Consider the following 26638-nt stretch of genomic DNA (forward strand, 5'->3'; position numbering starts at 1 on the left):
CATTCTTTTAAACGCATATTTTATTCTAGTAAATATTTTTACTTCGTATTACTTCAAATTTTAAGAATGAACCAATGATGTCATGACAATTTACAAGAATAAATGTCAATTGTGCAATTATAAATGTCTTTTGCACAGTTATCAATGTCATATTCCCAATAAAATGCCTCGTAAAGGCTAAGCATTTATTTAATTCACTGTTAATCAGTACTGTAATCATATTGTGAAACTCCGAAAAGAACACGCCAGTTCCACTGCCCTATTGAACAAATTGTTTCCCCTAAAGCAAGAGTAAAATTAAAATAAAAAGTTGTTTAAAATCACCCGAAAGATTTCACACTCGAAAACTTTTAAGCGAATCACGTGAGTTTCAGCGTCCATTGGTACAATCTTTTAAAGGTAGCGATTATCACGGACCTCTTTCTCAATTAATGATGAAATTTATATAATTCGACTCAGTTTATTTATATTGAAAGGCATACGAATTTATCGCTACCCTCATATATGACACCTTATTGATAACAAAGCAAGCACGTTCTTTTTTTCATCGTTTATACAATTTTCTCTGGTTTTCTCGAAGTAGATGACCCCAACAGGCTCATTTATACTACACGAATCATTCATTTTAGCACTCTTCACCAGTGAAGCGATGGTATCACGTTAATTAAAGGTATATTATCACTTTAGTTTTTCGTCTCTTTAAACCAATTGAAAAAAATTCAATTATATTGTTTATTTTTGAAACATGTTTTGCTTCCCATCACTACTTCCGCTTTTCGTATTTTTTATATAATATGGTAATGGCCTTTGAAAACTTGACACGTTCTATTTATGCAATACTTAATTATTATTATTATCGTTATTGTTATTATCGGTCTGTCACCAGGAGACTTAGGTCCATCTAATTCGGCAGAAATTGACGAATTATTAAAATTCATACTCTATATATTTACAATACGTGGAATCCCTGCCCGTCGTATACACCTGATCGAACTCCAAGCATCTCCTTCTCTTCCATTATAAGGATTCGAGCATAGTTTTATGTTTGTGAACTGGATCACCAACCCTACATTTAGTTCGCTACCCACTCACTGACTATTGGGAAAAATTAAACATCTGATGCCATATATATTCATTAATCGCGACTGTATTCATTATACGTGATAACGTGTAATGACTTTGCTGTCGATTAGGTGCGAGCGTATTCACACTCACACCTAATCGTCTTTTTCTCATTCATTCTCTCACTTATTATTTTTACAAGCATATTTAACCCAAATATAAAACAATGTCTATATATAATTCAGCGGTTATGAGTGCATAATGGCAAAATACTTATTGAATTCTTGCCCAACTCCACTTGGATCATTCAAAAAGTTCTTAATAAGCTGCCTATGATTAATCTTTTTTTTATCATCGTTCACCTGTCTTTACTTAACTTATTATATAAATAGTAATATATATTACATATATATTACTATATATAGGACTGTTGAAAATTTTCTGTTGCCCATCGATACTTCTGGCTTGGGAAGAAACTGGAAGTAAGAAGATAGCGTTTCTGCTCCGCAGTCAAGACAGCGTGAGTTTGGCATTGAAAAAAACATATCGTGTTTATCAATATGTTTTAGATTATAAACTTATAGTACAGCGAGAGTTACTTGGAACTCTCGCTGTACTATAAGTTTATAATCTTTCTCCAATGGGATTATCATAAAAGCGTTGCAAAATCTTTCAGCAATCTCTCTCTCATCTTCCTTTTGTTTCAGGAGGATATTTTCGTTATTTAAGAGAAAAAAAATCATACCCCCCCCCCTTGTACGTGATGATAAGTATAACTGTGCACATTTAGCATCTGTGAATTGAATTTCACTATTTAAAGTTAGCAGAGCATTTATGTTATATAAAATGGACTTCTTTTTTAAATTCAGCATTTTGCATCAGCACATAAGTTTCTGTGCTATTATTTCCCATAGTGCAGAGGATTGATGTGTTGGAAGGATTTTCGATTACGCTTGGAAAAATACTTTTTACTATCACATATCTGGTGTTTCTGAATCCCTAAAATGAATCGTATTTCTAAATAATGATAGCTCAAATATTTCCGCTTACTAACTACAGGTCTTTTAATGAGAAATTGAGAAAAAGGCTGATATCGTCATTTTATACTGTTTACAGCAGCGATTAATATTCAAGAAATGGAGTTACTGCTCATCCCCAGGGTGAGCAGAAGACACCATACCATTATTATTATTATTATTATTATTATTTGACACCTCCAGGGAATCCAAAAACTCATCGAGGGAGGTCACCTGCTCTACAACGCTGTCTCCACCACTCAATCCACCAAATGACCGCAACTACCAAGGCCATCTACCGCCGACCACCACAACTAGTTTTTCCACAGACACTCACAAACATCCATGCCCACGGCGGGATTCGAACCCGCAGCCTTTTGGCTGGAGAGCAGATACGCTAACCACTCGGCCAGCCAGGCCGGCTGGCTGGTAGGACACTTCCTGATTGGACACTTCTCTATATTATATTAAATACCCCTCAAGATGATCCTAGAAATTCTCAAACAGATTCAAATTTGTGCACTCAGTACCATCTATTCATCTATATGTTCACTGGGCATCCACATATGCCGTATGGTACTCCAATGCTCGGTGATGTGCCACACCAGGCCTCGCCACATAGTCCTGTTGTTTGCTTTTCTGGAGGCCTCAACTCTCTGAAGATCAGTCACTCCACACACACACACACACACACACACACACACACACACACACACACACACACACACACACACACACACACACACACACACACACACACACACACACACACACACACACACACACACACACACACACCATCCATCCATCCATCTGGAAAATTCTTGGAATATTCTTTAAACTATTCTGGCACTATTTATACTTCTTGAATTACCATTCTGAAGCAGCGCGTCTATTACTATCTGAAATATCATGATTGCAGACAAGCGTACGATTTGCGACAATATTTTGTGGTGTAAGCTTCGTCCACCTCAAATCCTTTTCCATTGATATTTTCCCAGTCCATCTCATTACCATAATCACCTTTAGAATGTGTTAACCAGATACGGTACTTTGGTTTCATGCTGAATTATCATACTTTTTCGACCATCTCGCCTCCCCAAGAAATAGGAGAGAGTTTCATTACGAAATATTTCGATGGATCATTGCGACAACACTTCCTCTGTCCACAGATAACGTTAATCGCATATACACTGCACAATGTTGTGTCTTTGATAAAAAACAACAACAACAACAACCTGAATTGGAATTTTATTTTATTATTTATTATATGGGGGGGAGAGTTCTGAAATTTATTTAGCTGGTCTCGGAGAAATTTCAAGGTCATTTCTTTCGGAAGTTTAGACTTTTCCTTCTACAACACAGATAACGAACCGTGAACACAAATAACAGACATTATGCAATCCGGATGGTCATAGACGCTTCAATGACTCCGCCACAGTACATCTATTCTAGGCATCACGGTATATGGATTTGCGATTTCTGTCTGAAATGAGAAATTTATATAAAACAATCATTACTATAATCGCATTTTTCAAGTCTGTTGTGAGATTTTGCGGTTTCCCACTAGCTCCAACTCCATGGAGACCAGGATTATAATTATTCTACCACTACTTATGCGCAGGTTTCTTTTTTAGGCAAGAAAAATACTCCAGATAGTTACATTATTATTATGTCAGGATTTTCTAAGTAAGTCCACCATAGACTTTGCAAATCATACAGAATCCATCTCACTTGTTTCTTTTATCGATTTAACAATGTACGGATACCAACAATAGTTTCTCTGGTGAAGAAAATAAGATCGCATTTTTCACTGACGTGTTATAATTTACTTGTAGTGTGCGTTATAACGCTGCGTATGTTGGACGTTTCAATGTATCGATGCTCAGCAGTTCATGTTTGTGAGCGACCTATGCCCTTTTATTTACTTGCCAAAAATGTATACTAATTTCATGCAACGCTGAATATGGCTTGAAAATATACGTATATCCTTATTTACGTAATATTTATATTTATTAAAATACGTTTTAACACAAACATTTACATATACGCAAAAAAAAAACAGTTTCAAGAGTTATTAGATTTCCACATTCCGTTTGAGTTTTAACATTCCCTTTGAGTTTTAAACATTTTGCTTGCTTCCTGCCTGCTTTTATACTGATTAAATCCATACCTTCCCAAATCGACTTACTATGCTTGGGTGATGCAAACTTTTTTTTTTTTTTTACAATTTTCAACTGCATCGTGCTCTGGGATATTTTTAAGTACAGTGAAGTAGAATAAAAAGAGAGCGTAATAAATGTTCATATGAAGCTTTAGCATAAATTTGTTTTCCTCTGTAGATCGGAGCAAAACTCTGAGGTTAAGACTTCCTAGTAACGACCAAAGGTTTGGAGAACGAGATTTCATCCCCGAATCTGGAATTAGTCCCGAATTGGAAAGTGTAGTTCTTCGAACCATTACTCCTAAAGAAGATACCGACCATGTGCGACATCAAGGTCAACAAGTGGACAGAACACGTAGCCTTGACACGGGTGCATACCATTTTGATTCTAATGTAAAGAGAAAAGTAAAGGACAGGAAACATGGAGGAAGTGCGCCATGGTCAACAACAGTGGATATCGATCATGCTGAGGAAAACACCAAAATTTTCACGTTTGCAACAGGTAGGCACTGCTTCGTCTTGTATTAATCGCGTAATGTTAATTATCGGCATCGTATTGCTTTGTGATTGCCACTGAATTTGTCTGAACTGATCAAACGTTTGGTTCACATTTAGCTGTAGTTTGAAAATGCAATCACAGTAATTCCATTGTGGAGTTGTTATTTGCTTTAAGAAAGACAACAAAAAGCCTTCGTAGGTGCTACTTCACTTGTGAATAATTACTTATCTTCTATGAATGGCAAATGATGCGTTTTGATTTCAATTGTCGTAATAGATGCAACAAAACATCATAAATATTTAGATTCCATTGAATACAGAGAGATTAGGTTAATAACTGACTTTCTGTACTCAAACTGACTTAATTTCTTTCACACCCTTTTCAGACTTCGAGCAGAGTCTGAAATCGCTCTCTCTGTGTGTGTGTGTGTGTGTGTGTGTGTGTGTGTGTGTGTGTGTGTGTGTGTGTGTGTGTGTGTGTGTGTGTGTGTGTGTGTGTGTGTGTGTGTGTGTGTGTGTGTGTGTGTGTGTGTGTGTGTGTGTGTGTGTGTGTGTGTTAGCAATGGAGATATTAATTTCAGCCACCCTTGCGCTTTTTTTTTTCTCCAACTGTAGGCCAATTGATGTTCTCACTTAAACATATCTCAAACACTTATTATTAATTTAGTGAAGAATGGAAGATCTTATGTTTTATAAAAAAGCAGTAATGGAGAATTCATTAAACTTTAATTCATTTTATGGCATTCTTATAATTAATTAGCTTTCTGTATTCCATTAATAATCATTTAATCGAAGAATCCAGTTTTTAGAGCTAATTTAAATTCTAATAAATAATTGAGAGAGAGAGAGAGAGAGAGAGAGATTATTTGCTAGCATTCGCACTTTAGTTTTTATTGGGTTAAACCAGGACAGTGAATGAGGTAATATAATATTATTTCATCGAATCACTTCGTATAAGCAAAGAACTCACATAGTAAGCAAAATGTATCTTACACAATGGCACAATATACAATTTTATTACACAACTAATTTGCACAATTTTATTTGTATGCTTCTTAAAACTTTCTATCTTAATGTTGCAAAAAATGTTCTGACATCGCTTATTTCTCTTAAATACCGAACCAGTGCCAGGATGTACTTGAAAAAAGTGTAAATCTACACAGCTCTGAAAACAGGGCCTACTATTATCATTATTTATCGTATTATTCATCAATCAGTCCCTGCGATTGCAAAGCAATAACAGCATACCAGATCAGCTGTGGTTGACATCGTCAAAGGACAGAATTTTGATGTTCGCAAGAAATCAATCAAAGTGTCTGCCAAAGATTGACGGATAGGGACAGTGATGAAATGGGTTGTGCGTTATATCCATCTTGCATGAGTGGATTTCATAATGAGGAATATAAGGAACTCACAGCCATATGAGTTACGAACTTTTATACACAGGTAGAAAGGCCTGTACGGTCTGGCCGTTGGCCGAGTGGTTAGCGTATCTGTGTTCAACAAGAATTCGCAGAACACAATAGTGACATCTGTTACCAGGACTGCCAAATTCGAATCCCATAGAATATTTCTGGGATTATGTGGATCGAGAGAAGCGGCGTTCAAATCCTGGCAGTCTACGAGAAGCAATCTTGACTACGTATTACAGCGTACCGTCCTCAACGTTCAAAGATCTCAGGGAGTCCATGCCACGTCGTGTGGTGGCAGTTCTAACAAGGGATAGCTGCGAATTATTAGAATGGTGGTGATAATATTTTCACTGGATATCTGTATCCTGTCAAAACTCATAAAAAAATACAGACTTCTAAAGAGGAGTATCATAAAATGGCATATCAGTGCTATACCAGTTTGTGGCATTGGACTGGTTAAAGACTGTGTCATCCAGAATCAACTGTAGGCAACATTAATCAGCTGCCAGAAAAGACCGAGAAAGTTTCAGAAACTTTAGAGTGTCCACCTTTGGTTCCCTTGGGAACCAAAGGTGGACACTCTAAAGGTGGACAATACATGTGGATTAATAGTAATAATGAAATAACAAATGATAGGGATAAAAATATAAATTATTATGTTATGTCTCTAGAACAGAGTTTCGGATTATGTCATAAAAATATCTCTTTCTTATATAAGAGTATTAGAGTGTGGTTTTTAGAATCGAGATAACACACCCTTTCGAGCCAGAGGGGAAAAAAGTAAATTTTAAAAACATGGTTCTGCGGGATTACATTGAATTTCAAGTTATGTCCTGTTTGTCTCAGCACATCGGCTGGTTGGCCAATTGGTTAATACCGTTCTCCAACTTGCTGGCCATTGGTCCGAATTCTGCTGTTGGCATGGGTGTTTATCATTGTTTTTAGGTGGGAGATGAATTTCTTCGTCGGGTGTGAGATCACCCACCTGCTCAGTGGAGTCCTGAAGTGGAACGGGAAAGTTTCATATTTGGTCTCTGCGATCAAGGTTTCTGAACTTTGTAACAAATAAATTTAAAAATGCAAAAAATAAAAATTATAAAAAAATCTGTGCTCTAAATACTATATATAAAATATATAAAAGTATATACTATATAAAAGTTTTGCAACTTTTCATAGGCGGGAGATATAAAAAATACTGTGGATTCTTTTGCAGAGGTTTGTAAGAGAATAGGAGCAACACACACACACACACACCTTTATCTGTCTCTCACTTGCGAAATACTGTTGGAAGAGTGGTGCAAAGTTCACGAGAGTAAACTTCGATACTTCACGACTCTGTTCGACCCTTTTCATGTAATTTTGGTGTCATGGATTGAATAAGCATGGAATAATCTGATTTCTCTATTCTAGTGGCCAAATTCGAAACATTTTCAAGTCATTTCAAGTTTTCAGTAATCAAGTGATGTTCTCACGAGTCAACGAAAGTCGCCTAACACAATAGCTAATCATAAGCATCCATGCCACGGCGGGATTTGGGCTTACAACACAACCCGTTGGTTAGAGGCGTAGCTGCTATCGACCCAGCAAAAAAAAAAAAAAAAAAAGTGCCCTAAAACTTGCTATTCTGTACGAGAATTCAATATTTCAGTTTAAGCCTTGTAAAAGTCCACATTATGATGAAATTTCCACTTTTTAATTTAGCTGTACTAGGAATGATAAAAATTTTCTTGATTGTATTTTTCCCTCACTGTTTACACAGGAGTCTGTATAATGTTCACATTACTGCTAATATTCACTGCTCACTTTGAATGGTGCCACTGAGTTCTAACAGAAAAATCTCAGCATTCAGTGTGGATTGGAAAAGCAGAAATTTTGTGTTTTGAACTTGGCTACGTACAATCTACATTTTTTTTTAAATCATGATGAAGTTATTAAACCTTCAGTGCAGTGCACGCGCTTACAATAAGAAAAGAAGCCATGTGGTGTCCGATTTGGGAAAAAAGAAAGATATGAAACGAAGGCGTGTATTTTTGGCTAGAAATTCCTGAAGCTAAAATAATCAGTCTCCATTGCACAACCACCACCACCACTACGGGGTTTTTTTCTGCAATCATACCGTAAACTTCGCAGTACATTAGAATATAAATGTTGACAGTTTAGACTCTAATCAGAAGAATCAGCATCAATCAACGTTACTTCTCTTTTGTCAGTTGTTTCAATTAGTTTCGATTTGAAACTAATTGAAACAATTTAAAAATTTTCTTGGCAGTTTTTATCCGTTTTAAGCCGGACAAACTTGATAGCCACTAACCAATCACACATCACGTTTTGCATAATATTATTTCTTAGTAACGTAAGCAAACACTCTGCAGTAAGCTTCAAATGTCTTCAAATGTCTTCAAATATATATATATATATATATATATATATATATAAAACAAAATACTTGTTATATTTTTGAGTATCATCAAATCAGTTGCTGTTAAATTAAAAAAATATTTACCACGAGTTGCCTAGGCTTGTACTACTTTACGGGTCACTTAGACTTGCACTACCTGCAGGCGCAAACTTGACTTATTTGTCTGTTTGCTTACTTGGGAAATGGAGTAAAACCAGGTTCATAAATAAATATCACTTGATAGCATTTCTAAATTTCGTTGTCCAGGATAGAAGGTTCCACTTTCTTGAATTGGAGAGCGATAAATGATTCTATCCATAACCAGATATATGAAATTTTACTTTCATATCCTTTTAGGAATAAAATGCAAAATATTAGTTTCATGCGACATCAAAATTAGTATTATTCCATGTCGCATACATAGCAGCCAAAATACTGTTATTCTTAAAATAAGTATGGTGCAATATATGACACGCAGGCAGACAGACGACATCATTAAACCCTGCACAAATTACTATATATATATATATTATTATTATTATTATTATTAATATAAATATATTAATTAAAATGTCTGAAATTAGACATTTTAATAGCTTATTTATAATATGAGTAAGTTATTATTTTATTATATCATCTATTGAAATAATTTGTACTCATTTTTGAAGATTTTGAACAGTTTTTATTATTTCTTTGTTGGTTTTCATTTTCATAAATTTGGAATAGACGATTGTTTCTAAATATTTGAATATTTTTGTTTCTCTTTACTTTAATATATTCTTTCTATCTTTTGAATTTCTCAATAATAACTTTACGATTCTGTGATGTTATTTTTATGATTCTCATTTCAGTAGTAGATTTTGGTATGTTTTATAATTTCTAGACATCTGAAAACATTGAAAGCTCAAAATATGAATATAAATATTACGATATTCATTTGTACACAACTTATTTTGCACTGTTCGTTATTGTTTGACTCTTAGCTAAATTTAGGAGCACTTAGTTAATTCGAGTTCAGTTAAGAATATGTTTGTAGACTTGGTTTTTGATTTTTCTAGAGCTTTCATAGTCAATACCAGTGAAATGCATGAGTTTCTCATTATCATTTCCATTTTCGTTATAATTCTTTGAATAATTTCTTTACAGCTTTCTTTTTTGGCTGAAAGTAGCCACCTTTTATTTTTTTTAATTTTTTTTTGCAATTTTTCCCCATATGCGAATGCGATTATAATAAGGATGTTTATTATTCTTGATGACCCTTTTCTCACCTGTCCAGCACGACAGCCTGATTATGCCGTTTCTCAGCCCGATCTGAAGAGGCCATCCGACTTCATCGGGGCCACACCAAAAGGTAAAAGTCAGCTATTGAAACTATTGCTTCCTCTATTATTTTTCCCTATTATATGGGCCTTTCATAAAATTCTTTTTTCTCTTTTCAGATTATTAGCTTTAATAATAACTCCTAATAAAAACACTCTTTATGATATACCTTTTATAATCACCTATAAGTTTTCATTGCCGTTTATTGTAAAACGCTCTCACCGATCCCCCTCTCTTCTCCAGGCAGTGCGAGTGATACCCTTCAAAGGCATGCCAGACATACTTATAAGCCCCAAACTTTTTCCATCCAAATTACGCACTGCATGAGTCCTTTAGCCACAAGGGTGGCATACTTTGTGGCGAAAGGACATTGCTTGCTATAGAAAGCCAAATTTAGAATCCTCAGCTTTTGATCTTCTCTGATTTAAGATTTCCTTGCCTCATTAAGTAACATTCATCTGCTGTATGTGCCATTATCTATATTCTGAAAACCACTCTGATCTTTTCGTCTTCTCATCCACGAAGCTCGACGTTCTGAAATCCATCTATCCAAATAGTAAAGTTGTCTTCCTTAGAGAGCATAAGGTCACCATCTGCAATCGACTTGCATTTTCCAACACCATTTGATCAACCTGGATGAGACTGCAATTTGCTATGAGCAATGACCTACAGCAAATTACCCTATCCCTTCATCTTTTCCTAACCAGCTGTCCTTCCAGATATATCGTATTAGTCAATTCTCTTCTAATTAACTCAGACTACAGTCTTATGCGAGTTTTGTATTTCTCAGAACGTCCACCCCTCCATTCATTTTTAATCTCGTGTCCTTTGGCAATACAAAGTTACTGATTGGGAAGACTTCCGGGACTTTTACTTCTCATCGTCAGGCTACTGCTTTCACTCTTCTGAACCAAACATCTGCTCTGAGCGAGCCATAAAAATTATCCTTACTAGTATCAAAGCCTTGATTCCCCCATTCAGTCCAATACTCCTTCCCATTTTCCAAGTCATGGTTTAAGCAGTCAAAAAAAATTCAGCATAACGCAAGCTTGCAACAAGAAAAGTAGCTTCATATGTAGCCTACGCTGAGGCATTCAAAAATGCAGAACAACCATCAGCAAATCCAAATATGACATGAGGACATCACAGAAATCTAACCTCCTGTTCAAATGGAAGTCTAACAGGCTGCTCTGTTGCAGAGGCCATCGGACACAGCTTTTGCTAACCTGGTTTCCACCTCTCTTTCATCCAGATGACATGACTGTTACAGCATCTAAATATTAAGCTGACCTCCGAGCACCATATGCATTCTGTGTTTTTTTCGGCAAAAAGACATCAGAAGAGTACTAAATAACTTAGACAGTTAAAAAGCCTTTTAGTACCTATGGAATCTCTCCAAATGCAATTAAACGTTATGTCCAGAACAAACACGTATCCTATATGAGCCAGAGTGTATGTTTGCAAATGCTAGAAATATTCGAAACAATGGGGATAAAACTGTAGCGTTGATAGAGTTTGTTCGCCCCAAAAATTGAGTGAGACTTGGTTGAACGAGGATGATATTCTGACAGGAATAGAGATGGAGACATACAGTATATAGTCTTTCGCGATGACAGACAAAGCAAAAAAGGGAGGAGAAGGAGTGTTACTAATGATGACAGAGGTCTTGTGCCCATCTAGGTTGGAGACCACGAGCTGATACTGACAGTGGTTTTGAAGCAGTATGTTGTGAAGTGGGCAGGATGAAATGTTTAGTAGAGTAGCGTGTTGATATAGACCTGGTAATGCGGAAGACAGTGAGAAGGAAATGTTTTGACAAATTTTCCTGACTAATAGGAAAAGGATGATCATATCATTATGGGTGATTTCAATTATGGTAATATATAGTGAAAAGAATCTCATCAGATGCTATTGTTGTAAATGAAGTGTTACATCATCCTGCAGTTGATGAAACTTACCATGAAGTGATCACTTGGATGTTCGCTAGCCGTATCAGGACTTTTGTGAGAAAGGTATATGTGGAACAATAAAGCGGATTATTATGGCAAACTCAAGCGGCAGCTTGCAGCGATATCGTGGAATGAGGAATTGCATGGGAAGGCGATCAATACTGCTTGATCTCTACCCAAGAAGTATCTGGCAGAGGCAATAACTGGGTGTATTCCGAAGGTCATGAGATTAAATAAGGTAGGTATAAAATGCATGACTGAAGAGGTGAAGCGTGCAATCTCGAATAAAAAGGCATTGTGGAGGCATCACAAGATGAGTGGAGATAATCAGTTACATGAGGAGTACAAAGAGCAAGAAAGGAAGGTAACTCACTTAGTAAGAGTAGCAAAAGTGCAGTATGAACAGCAGTTAGCAAATTACACTAAAAGAAATCCTAAGGAGTTTTTTTCGATATGTGGCTAGCAGAAGGAAGAATGATTATGGTAAGATGATGTTGGTCAGTGATAATGGGAGAATGGAAAACACTGAGGAGGATGTAGTAGAGGTGTTAAATGAGCATTTCATAAAATTATTCCATCCTTGTGATTGTAACATAATTCAGAGCTTGAGAGCAGTGCGAATGGGATGGGAGAGGAACCACTGATGTTAAGTGAGCAGGAGGTGTATGAGGATTTGAGTAAACGTGATGTCAACCAGGTCATGGGACTTGATGGTATATCATTGGTTGTCTTGAGGAAATGTTCCAGGGAATTAACACCTTTAACGTACATTTTCAACATGAGTCAAATTAGCTCAGGTCCCAAAGGAATGGAAAGATGAAAAACTTGTTCCCCTTCATAAAGGAGATAATACGACTAAGGTTTCAAATTATAGGCCATCAGCTTGTATGGAGTTGTGGTCAAAGTGTTTGGGAAGCTAGTGAAGACAAGGATTCAGAACTGTGTGGACAGCAGTCGAATTCTCTTTAATGGACAGCATAGGTTTGCTAAAGAAAGATCGTGTTTTAGCAATCTGCTTACTAATTATAACAAGATGACAAATACATTGGACACGAGAGATGCACATGCAGTAGTATATTTAGATTTTGCAAAGGCAACATTAACTGGATTACAACATGCCAAACTGGGTGTTAAATTGGAAGAGATGGAGTTGGATTCAAGATTGTTGGATTGGAGGTTATGTATGGGGAAGTGATATCCAAGAAGAAGAAGAAGAAGAAAGGCACTAGCCTACCCCAGGGATCTATTTTGGGCAATTGGTGTTTCATTTGTATATACATGATATTGGAAAGGGCTTAAATGATGACATACAAATGTTTTCAGATGATGCAAAGTTAGAAAGAGAAGCATAGCAGATGTTGTAGCTTTTCAAAAGGACCTAAATAGATTGACTAAAATTAACACACGTGAACCACAGTAGTAGTTTTTTTATTACGTAAATATTTCGTCCTAGGTATCTTAGGACATCATCAGTACAGTAGAACAAAACTAGGAATGACACAAAGGATGGGGTGCATACGTACAATGGAATCCAAATTGCGAGCACTCGCACCAATTCAGATTCCATTGTGGCTTGAACTTAAGTTAGATTAAATTGAGTTAAATTAACTAATTAAATTAAAATTAAATTAGAGTTAAGTTATTTTTACACAATTTTGTATGACAATTTTCCATACTTAAGGGATGGCAAGAACAGAACATCATTGCGGTTTAGATTTGGTCTGTGAAGTAGGGCTTCAGCACTTTCTTTATATAAGCATTCATATTTATATGAAGATCTGCGTAGGAGTTTTGTCTTTTCCCAGTGGATCTTGTGGTTTGGGGTTTCAACTCCGCGTTGAGCGAGGCCTGATTTTTGCGGTTTGATGAGGCGGATATGGTCTTGATGTTCCGAAATGCGTTTAAAAACTGATCTGCCTGTCTGTCCATAATAAGAGAGTTTACAGGAGCATGGAACCTCGTATACACCTGGTAGTAGCATAGATGAAAGTTTTTCTTTGGGTGAAGGTAACAAGTTGTGGATCTGGTTGATGGGTTTGTAGGTGGCAGTAAGTTTGTATTTCTTCATAATTTTCGAGAGTCGTTCGGAGATGCCTTTGATATAAGGTATGGGAATCCTATGGGGATTGTTCTTATCTAGGTTGGTGTGTAGAGACGTTGCTGATGATTTGTTGAGTTGTTTTGGGATTGTATCCATTTAGAGTGGCTGTGTTTTTGATTATTTCCAATTTTTGTTTTAGAGAATCCTCGGAGGAGCAAAGTCTGTGTGCTCTGGTTACCAATGATTTAATGATGCCAGATTTTTCAGAGGGATGGTGAGCAGAAGTATGGAGTGACCTGAAAATGTCGGCGTGCGACACATAGAGGTGGAGATGGAACCGTCTTATTTTCTTTGGATGTGTAAATCCAGAAAGGGGATGCCCTGTGGGGATTCTTTTTCTAATGTAAATTTGATGCGTGGATGAAGAAGGTTGGTTTTTTTCTAAAAACTGAAGTAGCTCTTGTTCAGACTGACTCCAGGCTGCGAAGATATCATTGACATATCGAAGCCAGAGTTTTGGTTTGGGTTTAAGCACAAGAATTTTTTCTTCAAGATGTTCTATAAACAGGTCTGCCAGGTTGGGTGACAAGGGTCCCCCTTTTCGCCCAACCTGGCAGACCAAAGAAAGTGCTGAAGCATTACTTCACAGACCAAATTTAAACCGCAATGATGTTCTTTCCATCCCTAAAGTATGGGAAATTGTCATACAAAATTGTGTAAAAATAACTTAACTGTAATTTAATTTTAATTTAATTTAATTCAATTTAATCTAACTTAAGTTCAGGCCACAATGGAATCCAAATTGCGCACGCAATTTGAATTCCATTGTACGTACGCACCTCATCCTTTGTGTCATTTTTAGTATTGTTCTACTGTACTGATGATGTCCTAAGATACCTAGGACGAAATGTTTACGTAATAAAAACCTACTATTGTGGTTCACGTATGTTAATTTTAGTCATGAATTCTCCACAGGTTTCTCTATATAATCAAGTCTTACTCCTATACGGGGAAATGACAGCACAGAAGACGGAGTTACTAGGTAAACTACAACTGAAACAGGGTAAGCTACGTGTGCCCGTATCTATTTTTTAAAAAAGTGCAGACGCGATTAACTTATTCCAACGTTCGCCAAGCTAAAGGAAATGATTAAATCAAGTGCCCATAAAATCTATCAAAAAGCAAGCCATTCACTATTGCTGAATCAGCTACGAGATTTCAAACATAAATTGGCAACAAGTAATTTAAAAATTATAGAACTAGAAGCAGATTTGTCAAACACGCTAAATCAAGAATTGCTACAATTGATTATTAGTGTCTCAAAAAACTCGGGGATCAAAGCTTTCGATAAAAGCAATATTAACCTACAGAAAAAAATACCTTAACCTGTTAAATCGATCTAAGAAAAATATTAATAAATTACCGACCAAAAAATTATTGGTTAACTTATCTAACCTCCAACTAACAGAAGATGAATTAAATGTTCTATCAAGGGGCCATAAGTTTGCTATTCCCCCTAAACGTCTCCCATATCTAGATTTCATACACAACATTGAAAGAAACATCAGCCATCTTCTCAATATTGAAGCCAACAAACTTCGTTTTGAAATAGCAAAAATAATTTTCAATGCCAAATCTTCAGTCTTAAACATTCCACCTTCCGAATTGAAGGCTCTTACTTCCTTAAAACATAATAAAAACATAATCATCACCAGAGCCGACAAAGAAATACCACAGTGGTTCTTGATACTGTTTCATATGACCGAAAAATGAATCTATTACTCCGAGACCGAAATACTTATTCAAAACTTCACTATGATCCCACAAAAAGACAGCTGAAGAAACTGAACAAGTTACTCGATGAAACAAAGTCTTTAGATGAAGAAACTTCAAAAAAACTCAAGACATATCATGCAAGACCTACGAGAATATACGGTGTACCTAAGCTTCACAAGAACAACGTCCGACTCAGACCTGTCGTCGATTCAATTAGCAGCCTGACTTAAAGTTATAAAAATTCTTATCCAATCTTCTCCATCCTCACATAGGTCATTCAACTTATTCAATAAAAAATTCCACAGAATTTCACGCAGAAATAAAAGACTTTCAAATGCTGAAAACTGACATGCTAATTAGCTTCGACATCGTCTCTCTCTTCACCAATATCCCCCACAAAGAAACCGTAGACCTGTTAAATCAAAACTTTCCGTCGGATATTTTTGAACTTTTCAAATTTGTTATCATTTCCGGTTACTTCACATGGAAAGGACAAATCTACAAGCAAGAGAATGGAACAGCAATGGGGTCCCCCCTTGTCACCCAACCTGGCAGACCTGTTCATAGAACATCGTGAAGAAAAAATTCTTGTGTTTAAACCCAAACCAAAACGCTGGCTTCGATATGTCGATGATATCTTCGCAGTCTGGAGTCATTCCGAACAAGAGTTACTTCAGTTTTTAGAAAAAATCAACCTTCTTCATCCACGCATCAAATTTACATTAGAAAAAGAATCCCCACAGGGCAACCCCTTTCTGGATTTACACATCCAAAGAAAAGAAGACGGTTCCATCTCCACCTCTGTCTGTCGCAAGCCGACATTTTCAGGTCACTACATTCACCATACTTCTGCTCACCATCCCTCTCAAAAATCTGGCATCATTAAATCATTGGTAACCAGAGCACACAGATTTTGCTCCTCCGAGGATTCTCTAAAACAAAAATTGGAAATAATCAAAAACACAGCCACTCTAAATGGATACAATCCCAAAACAACTCAACAAATCATCAGCAACGTCTCTACACACCAACCTAGATAAGAACAATCCCCATAGGATTCCCATACCTTATATCAAAGGCATCTCCGAACGACTCTCGAAAATTATGAAGAAATACAAACTTACTGCCACCTACAAACCCATCAACCAGATCCACAACTTGTTACCTTCACCCAAAGAAAAACTTTCATCTATGCTACTACCAGGTGTATACGAGGTTCCATGCTCCTGTAAACTCTCTTATTATGGACAGACAGGCAGATCAGTTTTTAAACGTATTTCGGAACATCAAGACCATATCCGCCTCATCAAACCGCAAAAATCAGGCCTCGCTCAACGCGGAGTTGAAACCCCAAACCACAAGATCCACTGGGAAAAGACAAAACTCCTACATCGGTTTTCATATAAATATGAATGCTTATATAAAGGAAGTGCTGAAGCCCTACTTCACAGACCAAATCTAAATTGCAATGATGTTCTTGCCATCCCTAAAGTATGGGAAATTGTCATACAAAATTGTGTAAAAATAACAAGTGTAATTTAATTTTAATTTAATTTATTTCAATTTAATCTAACTTAAGTTCAGACCGCAACGCGCCACTGCACTCAATTTGGATTCCATTGTACGTACGCACCCAATCCTTTCTGTCATTCCTAGTATTGTTCTACTGTACTGATGATGTCTTAAGATACCTAGAACGAAATATTTACGCAATAAAAAACCTACTATTGTGGTTCACGTGTGTTAATTTTAGTCATGAATTCTCCACAGATTTCTCTATATAATCAACCTAAATAGATTGTCTTATCTCAATGGACGAGTGTGTGTGGGGATATCAGTTTAATGTTACAATGTGTAACGTTGTAAAATTTAGGAAGCAAAGAGGGGATGCAGAGTACAGGATTTGTGGGGATATTTTGACGAAGGTGGAGGAGATGAAGAGTTTGGGGGTTGTAGTGGATAGAGACTTGAAATTTCGTGAACAATTTGTTAAAGTTGTGAAGACAACACAGCAGATTATGGGAATGATGCGAAGAACCAACTTGTAGAAGTAAGGATATTTTCATTCCATTGTGCAAGACTTTGATCAGGCCGCATATGAATTAATGCACACAGATTTGGTCACCAGGTTTTCAAAAGGCTGATGAGATGTTGGAGAGGGTCTAGAGGCGATTAACTAAGTTGGTTTTTATCTATGGAACGTGGACTATGAGGAGAGGTTGAGAAAATGCAAATTACAGAGCCTAGTGGATAGAAGGAAGAGGAGAGACATGATCGAGACTTATAAGTTGGTAAGGGGTAATTACCAGATTATCCCTTACCAAGAATAGTGGGTGATCGGAATGCATTGTCTGAGAGTGTGGTGAGTGTAGAGACTGTACATGCATTTAAGTCGATGTACGATGAGCTGTGCATGTGAGGGTGGGACCTCCCACGTTGAGTCTCTTGACTCCATGGAGGCCTGATAATAATAATAACAATAATAATAATAATAATATATCGCCTCTATAATATTTTATGCTCAGCGGGCATGCTTATTTCCAAAAAGATAGATAAAAGTCTGCCGTCAAACTGCCGACCAAATCGCCCTCACTGTCTCCACCATAATAATGGAGAAAGAAGGCAGTCAACTTCTCATCACCTGTGAAGACCTATCAATGAATCAATGACCACCACTGTAGATTGTGGCCACTCTAGATTCAAGGCTGACCAATTAGCCTACATCCATCACTGGACACATGGAAAGATTTGGAGAAAACATGTTCTGTCGGTGTTGACATTTCCAGAACATTCATCGTGTTTAATATCAAGCGTACTCGCAATTGTCATTACTTCGCTTTACCTGCCACCCCGCGTAATTGGGTAGCTAACTTTCTCTGTCTTGTGGTACGCGTCTTGGAGGGTGGCTCTCACTCTTCTAGCTTCGCAACATGCTGGATTGCCTCAGAACTCCGTTGTATCACCTACCCACTTTCTCATATACATCTTACCCATGGGTGTACTATCATCAGCAAAGCTATGGGTAAGATGTATATGAGAAAGTGGGTAGGTGATACAACGGAGTGTAGTTTGCAGACATTCCAAGCTTTAAGATCATCTGCAGTCAATCCTTTAAACACTGATCTCCATACCATATTTCATTGTGACAATGGGACCTTCTCTGCTACCAAAACGCAGCATTGCCTTTTAGCTCGCAAAAGGAATTTCAGCTCAGCTACCGTTACCATCAATAATACATAGATTATGACGCAGAATAAGATATCCAGCCTCTCCTGTCATAAACGCATCACAGTCTAGATTCCCCAGCCTCTAATTCCAGATCATCCCGAATTCACCCATTCTTAGTATACTGTTCACATATTTAGATTGGAACACCGAAAATCCGTCCTCACTGATTCACTTCAACCTCTATCATAATGCACTGTTTCAACTCTCTGTCTTTTCTTCAGGTACTGTCATGATTATTAGTCCACTGAACTGGCAAAAAACCTATCTCCTCTTTCTGTAGCGCTATAAAATAAGAGCAGAGTGCCAACATTTCTCTTCAGTCCGACTGCAAACACACCGAAGTGAATTCTCTTCTTAGTCATTATTCCACTTATCTCTGTTTTTTTTTTTTTGGAACAACCTTCTTCAAAGTCTTTCCCTACAACAACATTAAACGCTTCAAGAAAAATATTTATAGATTTCTCCTTTTCTAATCATCGCCTGCATCCCACGTAACGGATTGATGTTCTACAGGTTCTCTACCTCTCGTGTATAGAATCGATACAAAATACAATATGAAAAATGAAAAGGGTAACCACATTGACTTCATTTCCTGTGCATTTGTAAGCATGTATAGGATATACATTTAACACCACCATTATGGTAAAATCATTAATTGTTATTATTTGACTGATCCACGTTAGCCATATTATGATATGCAGGATGTTCTTTGTAATCAATATCAGAAGCCTGTTCGTTTCGGTCTGATCTGGGCGCCATCTAGATCGCCCATAAATCCCTAAAGCTACGAGAGATTCTGTGTTAGTAAATAAGAGTTTGTAGCTAAGCTATGATTTCTCCAACTAGCCTGATGGATCAGATTCAAGCCTTCTTTAGTCGCCTATGCGGTGAAGGCAAGGAAGAGCACACATAGCAAGCATTATATCGCTTGATATATAGTATGTCCGCTCGGTTAGCCTAGTGGCTATGCGCTTCGCAACCATATGCCTGGGGAAGGAGTGTCCTAGGTTCGATTCCCGTCGACGACGTGAGGAGCCTAAGGATTTTCCTCAGCCATAGCCAAGTTAGCCGGTCTTGGGCGTGGACAGCAGGGTTTTTTTCACCAGTTTATCTGGGGCTTTTCATCCCGCAAGCAGGCAAACCGGCCCCGTGAACACACACACGGATACAGTCAGGAATACTTAGACAATCCCTCCAGCCATAGGTCTGAATTGTCAGATATGCCGGTCCCGAGCCGGATAAAAATAGGCGGGATTGAGGTGGTGCCGTACCTCCCCGTAAAAAGGGCTCACGGCCGTTGAATCATCATACGAAATGCAAGTGAAATATATAGTATGATAGTCCGGTGACTTCTTTTGGTTTGGACAGTTTTTTTCTGTTTAGGTTTTGGTACTGTGGAGATATTGGAAGACCACACTACCTGAAATATTCAGTGGAAAGGTCAAAGAGGCCTGTGTGCATTAGATTTGCGTAAACAACATCGCACTGTACTCAGTTTTGCATTCTGTTTTATAGATGTTATCGTTGTATTGTAAGTGGAATTTTAATGTTGAGAAAAGATCAGGAGATTGAGTCTTAGCTTGCATATGGATGTGATTACAATCTTGTAGTTAGTATTCCCTAAAGGTTTTAAGGCTCTTGTTGTGTATTTGTTATGAAGCAAACAAATTTGGGCATTCGTGCATGTGCATTGTCGATGTTGTCTGCGGAATTATTTTACGAGGCCATTTTTCAAGTGAGGAACAAATTCCCTATTTTGAAATCAGCACGTGAGGATTACTTTTCGCTTTTGTAGGTGTCACGTGTTTGAATATTTTGTGCAACTAAATGGTTGTAAAAAACAAATTTTTTTTTTATGCTTGACGTATAAGAACGTAAGGCATGATAATTAAAAGTCACATAAAACGGATCGAACTTGCGTATGTATTTTTATTAGTACAAAAGTTTCGCTCTAATAACAAGAGCATCTTCAGTATGAATTTCAAATTGAACGACATGAAGAGAAACCGGTATATTCAACAAGGCAATGCACGAACTGCACGTACAATGATGCTGAGTGTCATGGTCTAATAATATTAAGTTTATAGTAAAAATAACTTTAACAAGATTTCAAAATAAATAAATAAATAAAATTTAAGTTAATTCTGGAATTTGTGAAAAGAACTATTTCCCATAAGAGGGTTAATTTAAGTCTATCGTTTCTGTTTATATTCGGTCGATGTAGCAAGGTCTCACAACTCTCTTTGTATAAACGTCATATTCTTCTAAATACCTCGGTGTCTGGATAGCGTGCTCCGCAAGTCCCGATTGCTCTGGCTAATGATACTTAATGTATTCCAAATGTTCATCACGACACACTTATGCAGATCTGTCTGTTTGGCCAAAGTACGAATGATCTTGATATACTGCAGGGTAGGCTAAAAGGCGGACTCTTATCTTTATTTGTGCAAAGGAAAGTAAATATCTCGTTGATAGGACGGAAGGAAGAATTCGGAAGAAGGAAGAAAGATTGGACGTAGATAGATATTTGCAGTAAGATACGCAGATGACAAGGCATTACTATCAAACACTGAAACAGGACTACAACATCTGTTGAACAGATTACTGGAATCCTGTCAATTATGGAATGAAAATTAACATACGAAGAGCAAAGATAATGAAAATAACAAGGAAAGAAGCAAATATGAATATCAGAATAAATGGGGGAAAATTGAATCACTTAAAGACATTTAAATATCTAGGAAGTGTGATTAGCAGTGATGGAAGATGTAAAAGTGACATAAAAGCAAGAATAGCGGTGAGAAGAGATGTCTTTAATGGAAAATGGAATTTATTCAGAAGTAAAATGGATAGAACCTAAAGAAAATACTAATAAAATATTATGTGTGGAGTGTTGCCCTCTATGCAGCTGAAACTTGGACATTGAAAAAAGAAGAAATTAAGATTTTTGAAAGCTTTGAGATGTGGATTTAGAGAAGGATGGAAAAAATCAAATGGACAGATAAAATAACTAACGAAGAGGTCTTAAAAAGAGTAGAAGAAGAAAGAAGTCTGTTAAGGAGGATAAAAAGAAGCAAGGGAAACTGGATCGGACATATTCTGAGAGGGAATGGAATCATCAGAGATGCCATCGAAGGAAACATAGATGGAAAAAGACCCAGAGGAAGAGTAAGGAAAATAATGCTAGATGACATGCTCAATGGAGAAAGGTACACAACCTTGAAAGAGAGGGCTCGGAACAGAAGAGAGTGGAAGGAAAGTTTCTGCTACTAAAATAACCTGCTCAGTTTCAGAATACTAAAGAAGAAGAAGGACGGAAGGACACTTGTAGGCCAATAGATATAAGTAGTTTGGCTGTATACTTCTGAGACGCATTTAAAATAAAAAATGGTGACACGACGAACCACATCTGTATCACTATTACGATAAGAGGCAGATGACAAGGAAACTTTGTAATTATTAATTATCTTGTTGACATACGATTCAGTAAAGCAGTAGTAAGAAAGGCGGACTTGATGTGATTAATCTCTTTGGAGAGCAGCAATTTAGCGAAGCAAAGAGAGTGTGCTCGATGTACTAAAGCCTTAATGGAGCCAGAGGTTTGACAATTATGATGGTGTGAAAGAGGATGAATGTAAAATCCAGTATGCCCAGCATTGTGTTCTTTCTGAATACTGAGAAATTAAGGCTAATATCTGGTTGACGAAATAATAGGAATCTAGAAAGGCAATACGGTTTTTCACTTCTAACTCAAGTGTGAACTGGATACAATGGTGAAAAGTGTTGATCTTATTGACAAACTCTTGTATATCTGTGCCATAAGGACGGCTTAGGAATAATGCTTCTATTCAGTATCAAACCTATCCATGAAGTAGTTGCTGGTGTGGAAGAAAGATGACTACACATTGCTGTGCCCTCGATTTATTGGTAATGTTTGTTTTGGCACGTGAAGTATTCAGAATGAATGACAAAGTCAAATAGGCTATGTGTGCTGGAAAACTTTGTTTGAGGAAGTTAACTGTTTTATCTAAATGAACATTTGTGAGGATTTAGTACACAAAATGCACTAAAAAGGAGATCATTTGGGCAAAAAATACGCCCTGGTATCTTTTATCTTTTCTTTAAAATGAGAACTATTTTTGATAAATGAAGAGGACGTTTCTATGAACGACGTGAAAAAGCAGGTCCAGATGCCTTCACAACGGTCTCCCACAGGGTTCTGTGTTATCCCCTTTACTCTTTAACATCTACGTGTACGACGTACCACATACCAGCTCAAGCACATATATGTACGCCGATGACCTAGCGATCCTACATCAATCTACCTCTTTTGCCATCCTGGAAGAGTACTTCAAGCAGTGGTACTTGAAGTCAAATCCAACAAAAACTGTGTCCACAGTATTTCACCTGAACCTGATGAAATCGACACCTCAACCTTTCTTTCTGTGAAAAAATGGTAGAACACAAGCCTCACCCGAAATAACTTGGAGTGAGCCTGGATAGAAGCCTTACCTATCACCAACCTGTCCAACAAAATTAAAACGAGACAAAATATTATTTCAAGGCTTGCTGGAATAACCTGGGGTTGTGGTGCAGAAGTCCTAAGGTCTTCTGCACTAGCAGTCACATTCTCTGCAGCAGAATAATGTGCCCCTATCTGGGAAAGAAGTGCACACACTAACATTATAGACACCCAGATAAACTCTACCATGCGCACAATTAGTGGGACAGTGAGAAGCACCCTTCTCCCCTGGCTGCCTGTCCTATCTAACATTGCTCCACCAAACATACGGAGAAGACAAGCCTCGATTAAAGAATTGAAGAATTTAATAAAGCAATGAGCAACCCACTTCCCCTCCACCATAAATCCATCGAGTCTTCGCCTAAAATCTAGAAAGCCTTTCTGGTCCATGGACGAACTCTCTTCAGCTGCTCTGACATCGACATCTGACATGTGGAGAGAATACTGGTCCAACCATCTTCCAACAAACGGCTTCCTGGTAAAAGATCCCTGTGCTTCGCAGCCTGGTTTTGCTCTTTCTAGGAAGATTTGGTCATCTATCAACAGTATCAGAACCAACCAGGGCAGATGTGGCTACCTACTACATAAACGGAGGCTGTTAGACCACCCTTATTGTGATTGTTCTCCTGTGGCCCAGACGAGTACTCATATTGTGAACGACTGCCCAAGGCGCCAATTTCATGGTGGGAGGAGGGACCTACAGGACGTCCACGAGGTGACCGATGAGGCCCTGGATTGGCTTTCCAGAGCTGGACATTGACCTGTAGCTGTTTTGTATTCCTTTTGCCATAAGAATAAATAAATAAATAAATAAATGTGAACGACCAAAGAAATCTGAAAAGATGTTTTCCAGTTTTGTAACATGGAGAAGCAATGCATTTTGCTAATATAAAATATATGTAAGTTAAATCCGTTTTATGTTATTTATTAATTTCTAATGCTGTATAACTTTATATGGTCTTTATATGTTGGAAAGACTGAGTTCGAATCCCGTCTATGATTTGAGTCTTGCGAGACTCAACTTATAGACGGTATCTCTCGCAAGTCAAATGACTTGCGAGAAAACCGAAATGTGCAAGCCACCGAAAGCGAAGCGACCACCCTATCGTTATCTGAATTTGAGAGGCCTGGGATCGCATTAAAAATCTGGAATCCCAGATTTTTAATGCGAAGGAGCGAGAAAATTCTGAAATAATATATGGTACGATTTATATAAGATTATGTAGAAAAGTCATTCTTATTTGGTGAAATTTACGTTATTCCTCATGAGATGCTAACTTCCTTTGCCAACATCCAAGTGTTCGGATGAAACTGCTTTAATTATAACGATAATACTTATTTAATGTCACAAGTGCGAAACAGACGCAATCATGTCATTAAAACAGTCGAATCTAACAATCCATATTCTTATTAAAAAAAAGGCAATGAATGTGATATTTAACAGTATGATTTGTTATGTTTTTTCACTATAAAACTTTTATGGAAAGTTTCTGCAGAGAGTGAAAATATTTCTATTTTTCTACTCTTCGTTTTGTTGTTTTGCATGATTATTTGCTACGTAGAAAGCCTATCAGTATTCATTCCTGAAACTGTTCTATAATATCAGCTGTTATGATGTGGCTTCTGTTTAGTCGAATGTTGGTTTTAATGCTCTTTCGCCTTGTCGAAAGAGCTAAACTGTTGCATTCTTGATGTTTAGCTATACGCAAGTAACTATCTACATATATCATTAAGTAAGTACGTGCTTCACCTGTTTGTTACTTTAGACACAAAACGTACTTATACTGAAGAGATATTAAACAATGTACTACAGTGCGCTTCTCATTCTCGATGAGGTATACAGATAAGAGATAGCGAGACGACTTCATTAGTACAATAATTACTTGGCAGATGTCAATAATATTCCAGTATTCCATAGTTCTTTGATTTTTGTATCATTTAGTCGGTCTCGGATTGTTGATGTGGGATTTGATTTTCTCCTCCAAATATAAAACCCACCTGAAACATTTCGAGAGGCCATTTGTACATACCATCAATGTATAAAGTATGAATTTGGTACTTCGTAAGTTTATGTTATTGCTATGCTGGATAATCTAATTTTTCTGGTGGAAAACCGGCAGCAATAATAATAATAATAAATTAAGTGTCCTAATAAGGACACTTAATTATTTCCTAATGATCTAGTTTTCTAATATTGTGTCCCCTATATGGGGATACGATATTCGAAAACTAGATGATTTTCAACTTTTTTTTTGCCTATTTGGAGAAAATATGAAATACACCCTCTGTCCAAAAAAGAAACCGAACATTTTGAAAATAGGAGAAACTAGTGGCGCCACCTGTTGTATCTTTTTGTTGTCGAAAGCGGCAATCTTCATTAGTGTTGTGTCAACTGTTTATAGCATTTGTTTCATTAGAAGCCGAGTTATAGTGCCATGATTTACAGTGAGTTTTGACGAACGGTCGGTTCTTCTATTTAAAAGTGAGGTTTCTTTTTGGACAGAGGATGTACTGCCATATACCTTAAGTGTTTGTGATGCTGAGTCACAAAGGAAATAATTTTACATTTTGTTGATACGCTGTGTTTCATATTAAGAGCGATGTTCTCCGAGTCTTCTTCTTTTTCTAAAAATGTCTGTGACCGCAAAGTTTAAGCGACATCGTGAGATGAGGAGCTATATAATCTGTGGTATATTAAATGCATAAGTTATCCTATATCTATTCTATATCCATATTCTATTCTATATTCATTCATGTGACAACCTAAAAGAGGAACCAGGTATAGCGTTATAATGCTTATCAGGTAGAATGTATTAAGAAGACAAACTAATTGCAAGCGCGTCAAAAGTTCGCGAAACAAACTCACTATTACTGGAGGGCACAATTGTCAAAATATGGTTACGAAAATTAAAAGTTTTAGCTGCAATATTAGTTAGTAAACAGAAAGTAAAATTATTAACTCCAACATGATTCCAAAAAAAAATACGATTATTTTGCCCCTTCATCGAATATCTGCTTACAGCCTCGGATGGCGTATGTTAAGATGATGCCTTAGATACTTAATTTCAAGTCACCAACTTGATGAAATGTACAGACAAAATATTGCATGTAAAGCGGTGTCGCAGAATATTCCCAATTTCCGATTATAAGTAACAAAAATTAATTTAAAAAATACATTTCTTGTTAATATATATTCAACCGAATTAAATGCACTGTTTTGAATACATGAAAAGGTTTGAACATTCAACTGTA

The 26638-nt window shown here is 37.0% G+C and overlaps 1 protein-coding gene across 1 annotated transcript in view; it reads left to right on the plus strand.

Moving 5' to 3' along the window:
* LOC150100445 (voltage-gated inwardly rectifying potassium channel KCNH6-like) overlaps positions 1 to 26638 on the plus strand; it is a 477512-nt gene that overhangs the window by 178456 nt on the left and 272418 nt on the right. Inside the window, exon 4 of the mRNA XM_090402922.1 lies at positions 4421 to 4744. Coding sequence (XP_090259048.1) covers positions 4421 to 4744 — 324 coding nt within the window. The remainder of the gene's footprint in view (positions 1 to 4420; positions 4745 to 26638) is intronic.

This window comes from Typopeltis vanoorti, chromosome 13, assembly GCF_054136105.1.
Source record: "Typopeltis vanoorti isolate ZY-2024b chromosome 13, IOZ_Tvanoo_1.0, whole genome shotgun sequence".
NCBI classification, from domain to species: Eukaryota; Metazoa; Arthropoda; class Arachnida; order Uropygi; family Thelyphonidae; genus Typopeltis; species Typopeltis vanoorti.